Source organism: Orycteropus afer, unplaced genomic scaffold, assembly GCF_000298275.1.
Source record: "Orycteropus afer afer isolate SDZICR_OR568_19922 unplaced genomic scaffold, OryAfe1.0 scaffold00270, whole genome shotgun sequence".
Classification (NCBI taxonomy): Eukaryota; Metazoa; Chordata; class Mammalia; order Tubulidentata; family Orycteropodidae; genus Orycteropus; species Orycteropus afer.
Genome location: NW_006921857.1, coordinates 4,288,636 through 4,306,628, shown reverse-complemented (window position 1 = coordinate 4,306,628; position 17,993 = coordinate 4,288,636). Strand labels below are relative to the sequence as shown.

Sequence of the window (17,993 nt, the reverse complement as noted above, 5' to 3'; positions counted from 1 at the left end):
CATAGTCTCAGTGGTTCCACCAGGCTCTATTGGACCAGCAAACCTGGTCCCCCCCCCCCTTTTTTTCCTCCAAATGATTTTGAGTTTTGTTCCACATTGTTCTCCCTCTCTAAATAGATAGCACTATTATCTCAATTTTGCAAATGAGGAAACTGAAGCTAAGAGAGGTAATGTAGTTTGTCTAAGGACACACAGTAAATAAGTGGTGAGCAGTGTATTGGCCAGAATGACCTTTTTAAAATATATAGCACATCATACTGCTCTCATGCTTAAAGCAACAAAATGACTTAAAATAGAAAGCAAACTCCTTCCCATTGCCTCAAAGCCCTACCTAATTTACCCACCCTCTCTGTGGGCCACAGTCTATCGCAACTGGCCTTCTTTTCATTCTCTGAACATGCCAAGAATTTTTCTACATCAGAAACTTTGTTGCCCCGATCTTTCACTAGCTGGATTTTTCTTGTCATTCAGACCTTATCACTGAATGTTACTGCCTCTGAGAGGCCTTCCCTGGCCACCCAATCTATAGGAAATTCCCCATACCCCAATAATCTCATAACACAGTAATCTCTTTCAACACTTTCTAAAGTTATTTTGCCAATTAATCATTTTACTTTTATCTCCATGGACCTGATGTGAACTCCATGAGCGCAGGGACACCTTCTTTGTCTGGTACACCCATATATCCCAACACTTAAATTAGAATCATTATGCGGTAGATGCTCAAGAAATATTAGTTGAATGAATGAAAGAATGGAATGAGTTGGTCTGACTTCAGAACATTTATTAACTGGTATTATGTATTGTCTGTCTTTGTAATATAAATCCATTGCTGTGGAATTGATTCCAACTCATAGCAACCCTGTAAGTCAGAGTGGAACTGCCACATAGCATTTCTAAGACTGCTGCATCTTTCTCCTATGGAGCAGCTGGTAGGGTGGAAGCACTGACCTTTCAGTTAGCAGCTGAGCACTTAACCACTGGGCCACCAGGTGTGTTTTTGTTTTTGTAATTATACTCTGGTAGTATAGTGCCTAAGGCATTTGATTACTAACCAGAAGACTGGCAGTTCAAACCCACCAGCCACTCCTTGGAAGGAAGGTTGGGGAATCTACTTCTGTAGTGATACCACCTCGGAAACTCAAAGAGGGGTTGCTATGAGTTGGGTTTGACTTAACAGCAGTGAGAATACTACCTAATAAATGATGACTTATATTCTTTTAAATCTTCTGTTACTTTTCTCATTCCTACATTTCCTTATAGGTTAATTACACACATATCTTTGTAAGGTTAGTTATATCATATTTCCTTGTAGGTTAGTTATAAATATTTCCTTGTAGGTTAGTTATAAACAATTTCAACTTCCTTTTCAGTTAACTTGTTGAAAAACATCTTCAAAATACCCCCAAATTGAAAAAGTCATAAAATTATTTACCAGAATGCAGTAATCCTTAGGGGGAAAAATTCCTTAGGCAAACTCGTAAATAAGTCTTTTAATTAAGTTTAGGTCATATCAACCTTAACAGTTATACTGTCTTTGGAGTGACATTGAAGGTGGGGAGACCCTTCATAATTTAACACTATACATCTAGGATATTTGGTAGTGCAAATGGTTAACACGTTTCATTGGTAACCAATTGGTTGGAGGTTTGAGTTCATCCATAAGGGCCTTGGAAGATAAGCTGCTGATCTATTTCCAAAAAAGTCAGCCACTGAAAACCTTATGGAGCATAGTTCTTCTCAGACACACATGGGGTCTCATGAGTTGTAATAAACTTGACTGGGAATTGGTTTTAGGTGGTGTCTTAGTTATCAAGTGCTGCAATAACACAGATGCCACAAGTATGTAGTTTTAACAAACAGAACTATGTTTTCTCGCAGTTTAAGAGGCTACAAGTCCAAATTCTGGGTGCTGGCTCTAGGGGAAAGATTTCTCTCTCTGTTGGCTCTGGGGGAAAGTCCTTGCCTCTTCTGAGCTTTTGCTCATGGGTGATTTTCAGTGGTTTGACATCTCTCTTCCAGCATCCTTGCTTTGGTTGTGCTAGTCTAAGCTTTTTATTCAAGAGATGGACTCAAGACACACCCTACATTAATCTTATTCCATTAAATAACAAAGACAACCCATTCCAAAATAGGATTACAACCATAGGTATACCAAAACCAAACCAAACTCACTGCCATTGAGTAGATCTTGATTTATAGTGACCACTCCTTGGGTTTCTGAGGCAGTATCTCTATGGAAGTAGATTGCTCAGTCTTCCTTCCGAGGAGTGGCTGGTGGGTTTGAACCACCAGCCTTCTGGTTAGCAGTCAAATGCCTTAGGTACTACACCACCAGAGCTCCCAACCACAGGCATAGAAGTTAGGATTTATGATATATATTTTTTTGGGGATGTAATTTAATCCATAAAATATTGTTTGGATTTTTTTTCCCCAAACAAGAATGTATTATTTGTAAAAAATTAAATACATGCTTAAATAAAAAATTATTCTAACTTCCTGTGTAGATAGAGATAGCTAGCTAGGAATCATCATGGAATCCAGGGATGGGGAAGAAAAAGCATTCAGGAATAAAGCATAACAACTAGTTACTTTGGAAGGTCCTAATGGGTCCTGTCAAAGTGTAAAAACCAGGTTTGGACTTTGGAGTCAAATAGACATGGGAGCTATGTACTAGCTCTGTGACCTAGGAAGTTACCTAACCTCTTGCTGCCCAATTATCTTGCCAGTTAGAAGGAGCTAATCATTTACATCACAAAGCAATGTTAAGATTAAATGCATGTAATGCATAGGAAGTCTCATCATGTGGAATCACTACATTCAACTGCCCAGTTACTGAAAACCAGGCCCAGTCAAGTTGACACATAACCTTAACTACCACATTGAAGAATCTCACAGTTTTTAAAGGACTGATATCAGGTTGAATTGAAAGAGACAAGAGACATTTCCAAGTAAAACTGACTTCTTGGACCTCCACTTCTCTGGGCAGGAAGGAGTTATGCATATGGGCCATTTCTTATGGAAAATAAAGGGTGCCTCAGAAACTTAAGTCACAGAATAGAAGGTCTCAGATAGGGTGGGATAAAAATTTAGAACAAAATTCAAATTTCTGAAAAAGGCCAGACCTACTAGACACATTAAGGAGCCTCTGAGACTATCACTCTAAGATAACCTTTGAATTTGGAATTAAAGCTGTTTCTGGAGGTCACCTTTCATCAAAATAAATAAGCTTATAAAATAAACAATATCATCCATGAGTAATGTGCTCTGTCAACCAGCCAAATATATGAGACCAAATAGTCAACATTTACCCCAAAACAGCTCAGAAGGCAAGGAAGGGAAGGGAAGCTAAAATAAGTAGAATGGGAATAATGAGAATGTGACACTGTAAAAATTGTGAATAATGTCACAAAATAATTTGTATAAAAATTGTCAAATGGGACCCTGATTTGCTGGGTAAACTTCCACCTAAAACATAGTAAAACGTTAAGAAAAAAAAAAAAAAAAAAGAAAGAAACAAAGAGATCTAAGCCCAAAAGCCCAGAAGGTAGAGCCAAGAGCCACAAAGATCCATTGCTAGGAAGCAGAACTGGACATCAATCCAAGAACTGGGAGCACGTTCTGGTTACCTAGTGCCGCTCTGACAAGAATATACCACAAATGGGATGGCCTTAACAAACAGGAATTTATTCCCTTCAGTTTGGGAGGCTAGAAGTCCAAGTTCAAAGTGCCAGGCTCTAGGGGCTATGTGAAAGCAACTTGACCCTGGGCTTCAGCTCTGCCTCTTGCTCCTGGCCCACTGAAGCTAGAGGCATCTCTTCATTCAGGCAGCTACTGGCTGCTGATGCTAACAAACCCAAGGTCAACAAATAAAATGGCACAGTCCTGATGTTACCAAACCACACAGCAGGCCATTAATTCAAGTCCATTTAAGTCCCAAGGTCAGCAAAGCATGGCAGGCTGCTGAACGACACAGCTACATGCAGGGTCCAAGCATGTCCATAAGCTAGAGACTATCCCAAAGACTTCTCCATATATACAGGAAGCAGACCACAACCCAAAGGCAGCTACTCAGCTGCTTGGGGTAGATCCCGCCACGGAGTTGATTGCTAGTCTCATCATGCGGAATAAATACCATCAGCTGCCCAGCCACTCAACCAGGCCCAGCCACGTTGACATACAAATTTAACTACCACAGAGCATATGCAGTGATGAAATGTCTCTTTTGCTTATTCACTGATGCATAACAAAGCTTCCCACAACTTACAAATCTACATAACAATTTTATTATCTTTTACAGTTCTGTAGGTTGACTAGGCTCAACTGGAGGTTCTTCTGCTCCATGTAATGTTACCTGGTGCTGCAGTAATGGAGGAGGGCTATTGGTTTAGGAGCTCGGGTAGAGCTGTTTGTTGGAGCTTTGGTTTTCTTCCACATATGCTTTGAATATGGCTGAGCTGCTCACAGCATGACGGCTGGGTTCCAAGAAAGAGCGTAAGAGACAGTTTCCAGTTATCTTAAGATCTGGACTCAACATTTCCAAGAACATTACTTCTACCTTACACTATTGTCAACTAGTAAAAGGGTGAGACCAGACACAAGGGGAGGGAAAATAAACTCCATCTCTTCATGGGAGGGGGTAAGCACATGCAGAGTAGGAAGTGATTTATAGAGGTCATAATTGGATATACGAGCTCTGGTGGCATAGTGTCTAAGGCAGTTAGTTGACTGCTAACCAGAAAGCTGGCAGTTCAAACCCACCAACCCCTCCTTGGAAGGAAGGCTGAGCAATCTATTTTCATAGTGATACCACCTCGGAAACCCAAGGAGGGGTCGCTATGGGTCAGATCTGACTCAACAGCACTGATTTTTGGTTTGGTTAATTGGATGGAGGTAATGTTTCATAGTTGATATGAAAAGTAAGAATAAAATTACATGATGACTCTGTCTCAAAGCTAAACTTGTCAGTTTAGAGAAAAAAAAAATCTTGTATACAACCAAGACAATACCTTAGATTGGTAATTTTGGTATTAATCTTTATAGTCTAGTGCAGCTAAGTAACTTAACACATTTCAGCAAATTTTGAATGACAACTGTCCTTTGTTTTTATTATATGTTATTAACTTCTACCCTTCTTTCCTCCTTTTTTCTTTTTTAAGTATATCTAAAATGCTTGTTAAATAACTACATTAATAAGTTCTCTTTTACTTCTGTTATTTTAATATTATTACTATTTCCTTCTTCTTTAGATTAGAATAGGTTGGCATGTTTCTCTTCAACTATGATTTTAAAATGTTGTTGTTGTTGTTGTTATGTGCCATCGAGTCGGCCCCGACTCATAGCGACCCCTCCTTGGGTTTCCGAGGCAGTATCACTACGGAAGTAGGATTGCCCAACCTTCCTTCCGAGGAGTGGCTGGTGGGTTTGAACCGCCAGCCTTCTGGTTAGCAGTCAAGTGCTTTAGCCACTAAAATTTCAAAGATTTAAGAAGTAACAAGTGGAAACACTCTGCTAATGCAATGTGTACATCAGAAGTTCCATTTATTAGAAATGACTATATACATTTTCTAAGATAAATTTGAAAAAATTTGTACTATAAAAGAATTTTGAGATTTTTCACATGCAGCTATTTATTCAAGAGCTATACTGAACCATTACTATGCATATGATTTGAAGTTTGTGTGACCCAATATAAAGTTTTAAAATTGTATGTGTTTTATGAGGGACTAGTAAAAGGATAGTTCTTAAATGAGGTTTGCAAACTGACTAACAAAGCTAATAATATTTCATACTTAGGTTTTCTTCTATGAGTAAAGAAACAGGAGTCCAGTGAACAGATATAAACAGTAGGCAGTGATTGTTGAACAGTTCTGTGCCATTCAGTGTTCTAAGTGTTTTACACAGTCCTTTTATTTTTTATTACAATGGTTAAGTGTTTGGCTGCTAACCATAGAGTTGGCTGTTCATATCCACCAGAGGCACTTCAGAAGTAAGGTCTGGCAATCTACTTCTGAAAGATCATAGCCATTGAAAACTCTATGAAGCACAGTTTTACTCTGAAACACAAGGAGCCACCATGAGTTAGAATGCAACTCATTGTTTTTTTTTAATTTTGTTATGTTACCTAAGCACCCTTGCTATCCTCATTTTTCAGGGAAATGCAAGACCAGAGAGGTTATATAATTTGTTCAAAATCATGACTGGTTGGTGTTATAGCTGGAATTTAGATTTGACACCAAAGCACCCTTCTTGACCCTCATGCTGTGCTCCTTGCTTGATTCAGTATGGCATAATGTAAGAATTGAGAACTGGTTGGCAGGTGAACTTATTCTGTCCCTGACATACCATGTGATGTTACTAAGAATAATAATTAGTATCTAAGGGGCTCTGGTGGCGTAGTGCCTAAGGCATTTGACTGCTAACCAGAAGGCTGGCTGTACAAACCCACCAGCCATTCCTCGGAAGGAAGATTGGGCAATCTTCTTCAGTAGAGATACCACCTTGGAAACCCAAGGAGAGGTTGCTGTGAGTCGAATCGAGTCGCTGGCAGTGAGTTTGGGTTTTTTGTTTTTGGTTATGGAGCACTGACTTTGTATCAACCCTTTTTCTGCATCAACTCATTTGACCACCCTGTGGAGTTAACATTTTTATTACTATTAGATGGGAGTCCCTGGGTGGTACAAATGTTTCAGGTGCTCATTTGCTAAAGGAATGTTGGCAGTGACAGTCCACCCAGAGGTACCTCTGCAGAAAGACCTCATGATCTACATGTGAAAAAATCAGCCTTCAAAACTCTCGGGGAGCACAGTTCTATTCTGACACAGGTGGAGTCGACATGCTGGGGTCGGACTCCACGGCAACTGGAGGTGGTGGCTATTTATAGACTCGGCAACTAAAAATACAGATAAGTTTTCCCTGCTCACACACCCAATAATGAAGTAGCTAGAATTTGAACCCAAGCAATCTGGCTCCAGAGCCTGAGGACTTGTCCATTATGCTGTAAATCCAGCCTGCCACCATTTATAGGTTTCCTAAAAAAAAAAAAAAAAAACCCAAAAATCCAAATTCACTGCCATAGAGTCAAGTTCAACTCATAGCAACCCCTCCTTGGGTTTCTGAGGCAGTATCTCTACAGAAGTAGATTGCCCCATCTTTCTTCTAAGGAGTGGCTGGTGGGTTTGAACCACCAGCCTTCTGGTTAGCAGTCAAATGTCTCGGGCACTATGCTACCAGAGCTCCCATAGGTTTCCTGGAAGAGCAAAATAGCAGTCCAAAGGAGAAACTATAAAGAAAAAGTTTTTTTTTGGTACTTTACACTCCCTTTTTTCTAATACAAAGACATATTAGAAAAAATGGAGAGTAAAGTATACCTACCACCTTCTGAATTCCCAAATGACATTATGCTATAAATATCATCCCATTTATAGTTTAAAAGATTATCTTATAACCCCAAAACTCCTTAACTAGATGGACTGATTGGCAAAATAGGTAAGGGAAAGAGCATGGAAAGGTTTTTTAAAAATAGATTTCATTAGAGATTCTTAATCCTGGATGCGTGTAGCATACCCTGAGGCATTGTCAGAAAATAATGATAGCCTGTCTTTAACACAAACCAAGTAAATTAGAATCTCTTCAAGTATGGCCCAGAGATATATATATTTTTTTTTAAATACTTGAGGTGATTTCAGTGCACAATCAGGGCCAAGAACTCCATTGCCTTTGTGGAGATATGTGTGTGTCATTCATTCATATCAGTGTGTGCCCCTATGGAGCACAGTTCTATTCTGATGGAGTTGACATGCTCAGGTTCGACTCCACGGCAACTGGTGGTGATGGTGGTGGTGATTTATTGAGGAGACAACTGAAAATACAGATAGTAGATAAGTTTTCCCTGCTCACACACCCAATAATGAAGTAGCTAGAACTGTGTGTCATTCATTCGCATATCACCGTTTAGAATTACAGTGTTCATATATGGTAGATGCTTAATAGATGTGTGACTGAAATCTAGAAAGAGCTGTGAAATCTGTAAGGTTAAGGTAATGTTCTTTGAAAAGTTCAAGTACAATACAGATATGTTGCATGAACTTGCATCATTAGTCACTAGTGACAGATTCTTAGAATTATGCCTCAGTTGTGTTAGTTGAGAAATCAGAATTCTGTGCCATTTAGCCCACTCTTTCAACATATTATTTAAGTTATGAAGTCATTAGTATAAGATTACTCAAAAAGCAAGTTTACACAGGTTGACTTGTGCTTACTTACTAATCTGTAGTTTGTTCATTACAGATTAGTAAGTAAGCACAAATCAGTCTGTGCTTACCTTGCTTATTGGGTAATCTATTCCTGGAAGTTGTGCACACCTGCCACAATCCAGAATGTTATGTGGATGCAGAAAAGCCACTGATGTAGTACAATGCATGGCACCTGGTTGTAGTTGCAATGTTCCCTTTCTTCCCCTTCCCTTTTCTCCCTCTCACTCCCTTGCCTTGCCTTCCTTTCCTTTCTGTACACAGCAGAGAAATTTGAGAAATACTAGCAGAATTGACAAGGACTTCCGGTAGCTCAGTGGTTGAGGCATATGGATGGATGCTAACTAGAAGGTCGACAGTTCAAATCCACCAGCCACTCTGTGGAAGGAAGATGAGGCAATCTACTTCCATAAAGATTTATGGAAGATTTTGGAAACACTATGGGTCACTATGAGTAGGAATCGACTTGATGACAGTGGAAGCAGAATTGACAGTATTAGTTAATTTCATAGATTCAACAAAATAAGGCAGTATGTGTTTACCTCCTCTTTCTCTTTTTTTTTTTTTCCTTTCTGATCAGTGTAATAATTAAGTAAAAGAAAAGCTTATTATAGAGTTTGGATCTCCTGAGTCTCAATAAAAAATAAAAGGTGTAATCTTTTATTTGTTTAAATACTGTCTTCTTCCAAAAAAGATTTGAGACTGCATAGCACATAATGATATTGCAAAAAATGTATATCAAAAAAAAAAGCTGAAGTGCTCGCTTCGGCAGCACATATACTAAAATTGGAACGATACAGAGAAGATTAGCATGGCCCCTGCACAAGGATGACACACAAATTCATGAAGCGTTTCATATTTTTAAAAAGTGATGGAACATTTACATTGTAGTGCAATAATTAAATTAATCATTAATGGGGAAAAAAAAAAAGCTGAAAGACTATGATTACATAGGAACTTAGCAGAATTTTGTGAATGAGTAAGAATTTTACTGTGTACTTTCCGGTAGCCAGAGAAAGAAGTAGACAAAATTTTCATAGTTGTGATTAGCAGAAAGGAGGAAGTATATAGTTATTACTCAGGAGTGACAAAGAAACTTCTGCTGTAATTCCTTATAGGGTACATTGCGTGTCATGATAGCAGCATCCTTGACAACAGCTTCACAACAAATATTCAAGTAGTTTCAATATTACTGTTCCTCATAGTTGAAGGCGAGCATTAAAACCGAACCCAGTGAAGTGAACATCTTCAAAGATGTTATTTGATTCAAGCTGATTTTTTTTTTTTTTTTTAACAAATTCACTTTTTTCTTCTTTTTGTTTTTACCATTTTCCTTCTTGCTTTTCTTTAGCGTTTTCTTTAAGGTCACAATGTAGATCAGTAAGTTCTGCTTTTAACGTACATCATCATTTTGCTTTTTCTCCATTTAACTGTTCACTAATAACCTTAGAACTTCTTTTTAGTTGACTAGAAGCCTTTGAAGACATGTGATCTGCCCAGTCTTGTTTTGGCATCCATATTCCCCAAAGTGAAACCATGTTGTTTGAGGAGAGAGCAACAGACTGCGCAGTTACCTTGGAGAAAGTGCAAGACACCTCCAAGTATGTGTTGATATTATTGGTCATGGGTAAGGAGCACTTTCCTTCATGGATAAGCAGCACTTTCCTCCTATGACAATGCAGCTTCAAAAGTAATAATAGGCTTCTATGAATCTTAGAATATTATGGTGGAAGCTATGGGAATGGATGCAAAACAAAGAACTGCTCTGCTTTGCTTTGTTCAATAAAATAAGTCAACAGGCCAAGAGTGTGAATGTCCCACTTGCCAGTTCCTTCAGTTTAGAGTTTTCTGCAGGAGGCATACCTTAAAATGTTACGACTGTCTGATCTCAGAAGTAATGGTGAGCTGAATGGAGAAGGCTATTTTTACCAGGGAAAATCTGTGCAAACTTGAATTTTAGTTGTCTTTTTCATCTTCCTTTTGGCAGGAAATATTAATGATTGAGGACACACTGCCACTCATTTCTGGGAAGCACTAAATATGGGGTTTATAGCTGTGTTCAGATAGACTCAGTTTCAAGTTATATATGAAGATACTGAGCATAAGTATTTAGATAAAACAAGGTTATACTTTTTTTGTAATTTACTCCATCATCTGCAGAATTATGAATTTTTTAATGGTGGATTGAAAAATTTATTAAACGCTTGCTTTGCAAAAGGCATTATAACAAGTTATTAGTGTAGAGTAGAGAGATACATTATAAATAAAATAAATGGTGATGGCCTACTCTGAACTTTCAGTTTAGTTGAGAAGTAAGAATATAAAATTAAATTAGTTAAATTCTTTTAAAGTAGAAAAATTTTAAGAGACAGAGTGATCCATCATGGGAAAAGTTGAATATGGGGGTGGACAGAAAGCATGGAGCCCCCACAGAGAAAAGAGTGTGATGAAGTTAGAGAAGGGTTTATAGGATAGTATGTTTTGAACCAGGTATTAAATGAGACTATCAACATGGGTTGTTAGAAATGACTGAACCAGCAAGTGGGAAGTTTAGCCTCATGCTTTTAAAGGTTTTTTTTTTTTGTTGTTGTTGTTCATTTTGTTTTTGGGGAGAGGAATTTCTTGAGAATGGAGAACTTGTAAAAATTTTCATTAAAGGAAAAAAAATACATTTAAAGAATATGTTAAAAAGTTCATTTATTTAAAAAATTTGAAACACAACATCATATCATGACAAAATAAGTTTTGACTATTTTTTGATGTGTGTTATAATAGTGCTTGCTATGTGTGTGCACGTGCATGTGTACATGCATGTGTGTATGCGTACATGGCTCCAATAAGTTTCCTTGATCTGCAGATAATACTCTTTTTATAATCAATCTCCTTTCATCTATCATTCTTGGTAGTGTGAAGACTGTTCATATTTCATTTAAGGCATTATACTTTAGTTTACTATTTCAAGACTTTTCCATTTAGAAAGGCAATTTTCTTTATTTCTAATGAATAACTAAAATTCTGAAAAGAGTAAGTGGATCTCTCTTCTGATCTTTTATACTGAAACCTTTAAAAAGAAATTTTGGGTATACTTTGAATTGTTTGGTGCAATATTATTTTATTTGTCTCTTAAGAATCTTGTGGTTTTATTTATCTTTTAAAGGGATCTTTGGAACTATAGAACAGCAGTGAACATTGGGTGTTCTTTTACTCACACATGCATCCCCAAAGCCACTGCTGTTGAGTTGATTCTGACTCATGGTGACCAAATAGGACAGAGTAGAACTTCCCCCATACAGTTTCCATGGCTGTAAATATTTACAGAAGCAGACTGCCCCATCTTTCTCCCATGAAATGGCTGGTAGCTTTGAACTTTTGGTTAGCAGCTGAATGCTTTTAACCACTGTGTCACCAGAACTGCTCATATATTTAAAGCAGCTCTTAATAATGTATTCCTATTCCATTTAAACATATTTCATTGGGAGAATGGATTAGTCAAGATGAAAAAGATACTATGCTTTTCTTCTTTTTTTTTTTAACTATGCATCCATCCATCCATCCATCCATTCATCCACAAATACATCCATTCATCAAATATATATTAAATGCCTACTATATTCAAGAGAATGTGCTCGTGTCTGGATGAGTAGGGAGGTGCCATGTAAGTGAATAAATCATGAGACTTATGACCTCAGTGGATATAAGTAGAAATTGTTAATTTCCATAAGTAATGATTAAGTAACATGTGTTAGCAATTTGTAGATCACAGAGAAAATTTCTTAATTTCAATAAAATGGTGCGAGCGTTTCATAAACACTCTTTGAGAAAGTGCTACTGAAGCTGAGCTACTCAATCCTTGTGTTTTTGTGGACGAGGGATAAAACGTTTTTCTCCTTAGCATTTAGTAAGACGAATATGACTGAAGATACCTGCTTTTGGCTAAAATTTCCTAGAAATGTTTAGATTTTCAAAGACTTATGTCATTGTTAGCACTTTTAATTTTTATCATTAAAATTTGTTATTAGGTGTTGTTGGTTCTGACGCATAGCAGCCCTGTGTCCAACAGATGAAACGCTGTCCAGCCCTGTGCCAGCCTCACAGTCTTTGCTCTGCTTCAGTCTATCCTTGCAGCCACTGTGTCAGTCCATCACCTTGAGGCTCTTCCCTTTTTCACATATCCTCCACTTTACTAAGCATGACATCCTTCTCCAGGGACTGGTCCCATCTGACAACATGACCAAAGTATGAGAGATGAAATCTGGCCATTCTCCCTTCTAAGGAGCATTCTGGCTGTACATCTTCCAAGATAGAGTTGTTTGTTCCTCTGACAGTAGTACGTGGTATATTAAATATTCTTCATCAACACAATTCAAAAGTATCATTTTCCTCTGTCTTCCTTATTCACTGTCAGCTTTCATATGCATGTAAGACAACTGAAAATATTATTGCTTGGGTCAGGTGCACCTTAGTCCTCAAAGTGACATCTTTGCTTTTTAATGCTTTAAAGAAGTTTTTTTTTTTTTTTTTTCCCAGCAGATTTGCCAACTGCAATATGATACCTGATTTCTCGACTGCTGCTTCCATGGGCATTGATTGTGTATTGCAATAAAATGAAATCTTTGACACCTTCCATCTTTTCTCCATTTATCATGATGTTGCTTATTGGTCCAGTTGTGAGGATTTTCATTTTCTTTATTGTGAAGTTAATCCATACTGAAGGCTATAGTCTTCATCAGTAAGTGCTTCAAGTCATCTTCACTTTCAGCAAGCAAAGTTGTGTCATCTGCATATCACAGGTTGCTAATGAGTCTTCCCCAATCCTGTTCTTCACATAGTACAGCTTTTCAGATTATTTGGTAAGCGTACAGATTGAATAAGTATGGTGAATGGATACAGCCCTGACACACAACTCTCTTGATTTAACCATTCTGTTTAAATGACTGACTCTTCATCTATGTATAGGTTCCTCATGAGTACATTTAAGTGTTCTGGAATTCTTAGTCTTCCTAATGTTATCCGTAATTTGTTATGATCAATACAGAATGCCTTGACATAGTCAATAAAATACAAGTAAACATCTTTCTGGTAGTCTTTGTTTCCAGTCATGATCTGTCTGACTTCAGCAATGATATCCCTTATGCTAAATCATCTTCTGAATCTGGCTTGTATTTATGGCTGTTCCCTGTCAATGTACTCCTACTTCCTTTTTTGAATTATTTTGAGCAAAATTTTACTTGCTTGTGATATTAATGATATTGTTAGATAATTTATGCATTCTGTTGGATCACCTTTCTTTGGAATGGGCATATATATGTTATCTCTTCTATTTAGTTGGCCAGATAACTGTCTTTCAAATTTCTTAGCATAAATGAGTGAGGGTGTCCAGCATTGCATCAGTTTGTTGAAACATGTCAATGGATATTCCATGATTTTCTGGAGCCTTGTTTTTTGCCAATGCTTGCAGTGCTGTTTGAACTTCTTCCTTCAGTACCATGTGTTCTTGATCATATACTACCTCTTGAAATGGTTGAACGTCAACCAATTCTCTGGTACACTGACTCTGAGTATTCCTTCCATCTTCTTTTGAAGTTTCTTGTGTCATTCAATATTTTGCCCATAGATTCTTTCTGTTTTGCACTTGAAAATTGATGTTTTTCCTCAGTTCTTTCAGCCGAGAAATATCAAGCATGTTTTTCCCTTTAATTAAAATATGGAAATTACTGAATGCCAATAAAAATAGCTCTAAGGTGTAAGGATCCTTTCAAGCTCATATCCTTTCCTGTACTTCTTTTTGAAAAAATTTATTTGTGATGCTGCCATGTTTTTTTTGAGAAGTTTATTGTTATCTTTGCTTATTGACTTTTTTTTAAAATACATTATTTTCAGAGGCAAAATTGTCCAAGGCTTGAAGGATTTAAAACACGTTAGTCCAGTTGGAGAGACATATATCCATGAAGGACTAAAGCTAGTAAGTTCTTTTACGTTTATGAATGTAGGAGAGAATGCACTAGAACTCTAAGGAAGCTCAAAAGTATGTTACAGGTGTGCATGCGTGTGTGCACACACTTGCACATTTAATTATTCTAGGGATAAGACTAATAGAACACATTAGTTATGATGATAAGAAAAGTTTGGATTTTGCCTTTTAAGGAGTTTTCCGTTTTCTCAATGGTTACATTCAAAATAGTCAACCCCAGATAAAAATCTATATCCCTTAAACTCAGTAGTAACTACCTTTCTGTGACTATATGAGTATTTCAAATAAAAAAATAGTTAACACAAAGACTCTATTTTAAAAGCCAATTAGTAATACTATGTTTTTGTAAAATTTATGAATTTGACTTGATAGAACATGCTGGTTGAAAGTTAAAATTAAATTATGAGTTGCATAATTGTTCTTCATTTTCAGGCAAATGAACAAATTCAGAAAGCAGGAGGCTTAAAAACCTCTAGTATCATAATTGCTCTGACAGATGGTAAGTTGGACGGTCTGGTGCCATCATATGCAGAGAAAGAGGTGAGTATTGAACTGAAACTGTTCTTTACACCCTGCTGTACTTTTCTGTCTCTCTGCATGTATAGCCTGATATTTGAATAATTCACCCCTCTTTCTCTATCTCTCCTCTGATATAGGCAAAGATATCCAGGTCACTTGGGGCTAGAGTTTACTGTGTTGGTGTCCTTGATTTTGAACAAGCTCAGGTGAGTATAACAGATCTATGAATTTTAATCTAAATTAAATCATTTTCTTAAGGGTGATTTATCAAATTATTTTCACAGATAACTTATTGTGACATTAATCAATTATTAAATATTTTCTACAAAAAATATTCACTTCTAGGCTGTATGTCTTGAACTCAACATTAGGAATTTATGAAATATAGATTTCATTATTGAAAATGAAAATCTAAATTTGTCAAATACTTCGTTTGAGGAACTAATGTAAGATAAAAATTTATATTGAAGTGATGTGATTACTGCTTCTCTTCTTTAACTCAATTGACAGGATTATGATGACAGTGTTATTTAGGGTTTTTAGTTTGATTTAAAACTTGACTCAGTTGTGCAGGGACTTGGAAAGTCCATTAAAAGAAGTCTTTTAATTTTTTTCTTAGGTGTTCTTAAAAGAAAATATATTTTTGATAAAGTATTGAGAGATTAAAAAAAAATAATAAAAATAAACCAAACTCACTGACGTTGAGTCGGTCCCAACTCATAGCGACCCCCAGTGGGGTTCCAAGTGGTAAATCTTTATGGGATTGCCCCATCTTCCTTCCATGGAGTGGCTGGTGGGTTTGAACCACCAACATTCTGATTAGCAGTCAAATGCCTTAGGCACTATGCCACCAGATCTGCTTATTGAGAGATTATATATTTTTTAAAAATTACCTTTTCTACTCGCAAAATGGTTTTGCATTTAAGTTTTTGGTTGAGCATGGCTAAAACTCCCATGACTCCTGCAATTTACAAATCTTAAATCTCTGCACTATTTTGGCATTGCAGCTTCAGGCCAGTATAAAGTTGCTATCACTGATCCGCGTTCATCTGGTGGTGGCATGGTTAAAGTAGCAGTACTACCATTATTCCCAATTCCTGATCTCTCTCTCATGGTCCACACTGGTAGATTAATTACTGTGCTGTAATTTTTCAGGTAAACATAAGAAAAAACTTAATGTAATTTTTAAAGTATTATATGTCTTATTCAAAGAGCCTTTGTGGTTAATCTCTCAATCACTTAATTGCTGCTGGATGAAAGGTTGGCTGTTCAAACCCCCAGCCGTTTTGCTGGAGAAATGTGGCAGTCTGCATCCATAAAGATTACAGCGTTGGAACCCTATGGGACAGTTCTACTCCATTCTGTAGGGTCACTATGAGTTGGAACCAACTGAATGGCAGAAAGTTTGTTTTTTGATCATGTCTTAACCCCCCATTAACTCGGTTTACTCTTTTTCCTAAAGCTCGAAAAAATTGCTGATTCCAAGGAACAGGTTTTCCCTGTCAAAGGTGGTTTTCAAGCTCTCAAAGGAATAATTAATTCTGTGAGTAATTCTCTGGGAGCAGGAGAAGCTCTTAATTTTAGATGTATTTTTAAATTATAAGATGTAATTTTGATTCCAGTGCAGGTCATCGTTTATCTTGAGTAAAGGAGTTAGGAAAGAGTTTTGTTTGGTATTTCACATATAGTGTACTTCTAAAGATCTGGCTTTTGTTTGCCAGTGAGATTTGGTATTAATTCTTGCAGACTGTGTTCAGTGGGCCTGGGTTTGTGATTTCAAGTTTTAAGATTTTCATAAACAATCTCAGGCACATCTTCCCTTTGGGCATACAGTTCCTAACTGTCTTGATATCTTGAAAGTTTTATAGGCTTATAGAAGAAAAGTAAAATAAAAATGTGGATTGAAATGTGTGATTACTCACTCTTCCAAATATGGTATTTCTTAGCTATCAGTCAGGCAACTTGAACCAGTGACTGTATGTTACTGCTGTTGTTGTTCTCTCCATTTTAATGATTAATAGTTTCACTGGAGCTCATAATATTTCTGTTTGGAATTCAGTTGAGGTGCCTCTGGTGATCATTAGAATCTGGGCTATCCTAAACAGGGTATGGGGAAAAGGAGTGATGAAATGCAAAGCAAAACTCATGGGTTTCACAGCTGAGGTTTATGTTTCGTTTTATTGCCTTTTGCTGGAAACTCTAGGAACAGTTGCTATTAAGTATTTATGATATTTTGGTAAACACCATCCTAAAATTGAAGTGAGTAATATATATTCACTAAGCCAAAGCTTTTCCTTTAATCTTTAGGTATTCATTGTAGGGGGAAAAAGAAATCTTAATTTCTTCTGATATTTGGTTCTGGCATTTCATAATTTTCTTTAAATAACATGCTTTTCAGAATGAGATTCATTGAATTTGTTTTTGGTAATATGTAGGTTTTTTTTTTTTAATTAATGGCACTTTTAAGAGAAAATATATAATTTACTTCTATCAAATATCATTACTTCTAGGGGACACACTTTGCAATGTTGAAAGGAACAGAGATTCAATTATTTCAGGAGTTTACGTATATTATTGTACTTATTTTTAGGGGAAAATTGCAATGTTAAAATAGTAAAAATTTTTATAGCTGAATTCAGGATAAATGCATGATAATTGTGATTTAAGTTCTAAAATGTAGGAAAAAGGATAGATAATTCAAAAGGACTAATTTGAGCCACTAAATAAACAAATATGTGGAGTATAAATTAGGTAAAATTTTATTATATTTTGCAATTTGCAATTATTGTTATAATTATTTGGGAAAGAGAAAAGACCTCCCTGGATTATTCCCTTTGGAATTATTTTTTTTCTCGATATAAAAAGTTATCTGAAAATTCTGCAGATAATTAACCTTTCAAAAATTCCTTTTCATGGGTTATAAATGAGATGTCTTTTCAAGGAATTAGTAGCTAATTACTAGAAGGTAAAGTTGTTGTTGCATCATTTTATTTATTTATTAAATTTTATTTTTCTTTTTGTATTTGTTGTTGTTGTTGTTGTTAAGTGCCGTTGAGTCGTTTCCGACTCATAGCAACCCCATGCACAGCAGAACGAAACACTGCCTGATCCTGCGCCAGCCCCACAATCCCTGCTATACTTGATCCCATCATTGCAGCCACCGTATCAATCCATCTCGTTGAAGGCCTCCCCCTCTTTCGTCGACCCTCCACCCTACCAAGCATGACGTCCTTCTCCAGGGAATGGTCCCT

At 36.8% G+C, this 17,993-nt stretch overlaps 1 protein-coding gene and 1 non-coding gene across 2 annotated transcripts in view; both read left to right on the top strand.

Moving 5' to 3' along the window:
• Positions 1-17,993, top strand: part of ANTXR2 (ANTXR cell adhesion molecule 2) — a 147,549-nt gene that overhangs the window by 10,293 nt on the left and 119,263 nt on the right. Inside the window, exons 4-7 of the mRNA XM_007950375.2 lie at positions 14,133-14,214; positions 14,656-14,763; positions 14,880-14,948; positions 16,205-16,285. Coding sequence (XP_007948566.2) covers positions 14,133-14,214; positions 14,656-14,763; positions 14,880-14,948; positions 16,205-16,285 — 340 coding nt within the window. The remainder of the gene's footprint in view (positions 1-14,132; positions 14,215-14,655; positions 14,764-14,879; positions 14,949-16,204; positions 16,286-17,993) is intronic.
• LOC122150971 lies at positions 9,009-9,115 on the top strand. Its single transcript, XR_006163919.1, has one exon. It is a non-coding gene; the product is annotated as a U6 spliceosomal RNA (small nuclear RNA).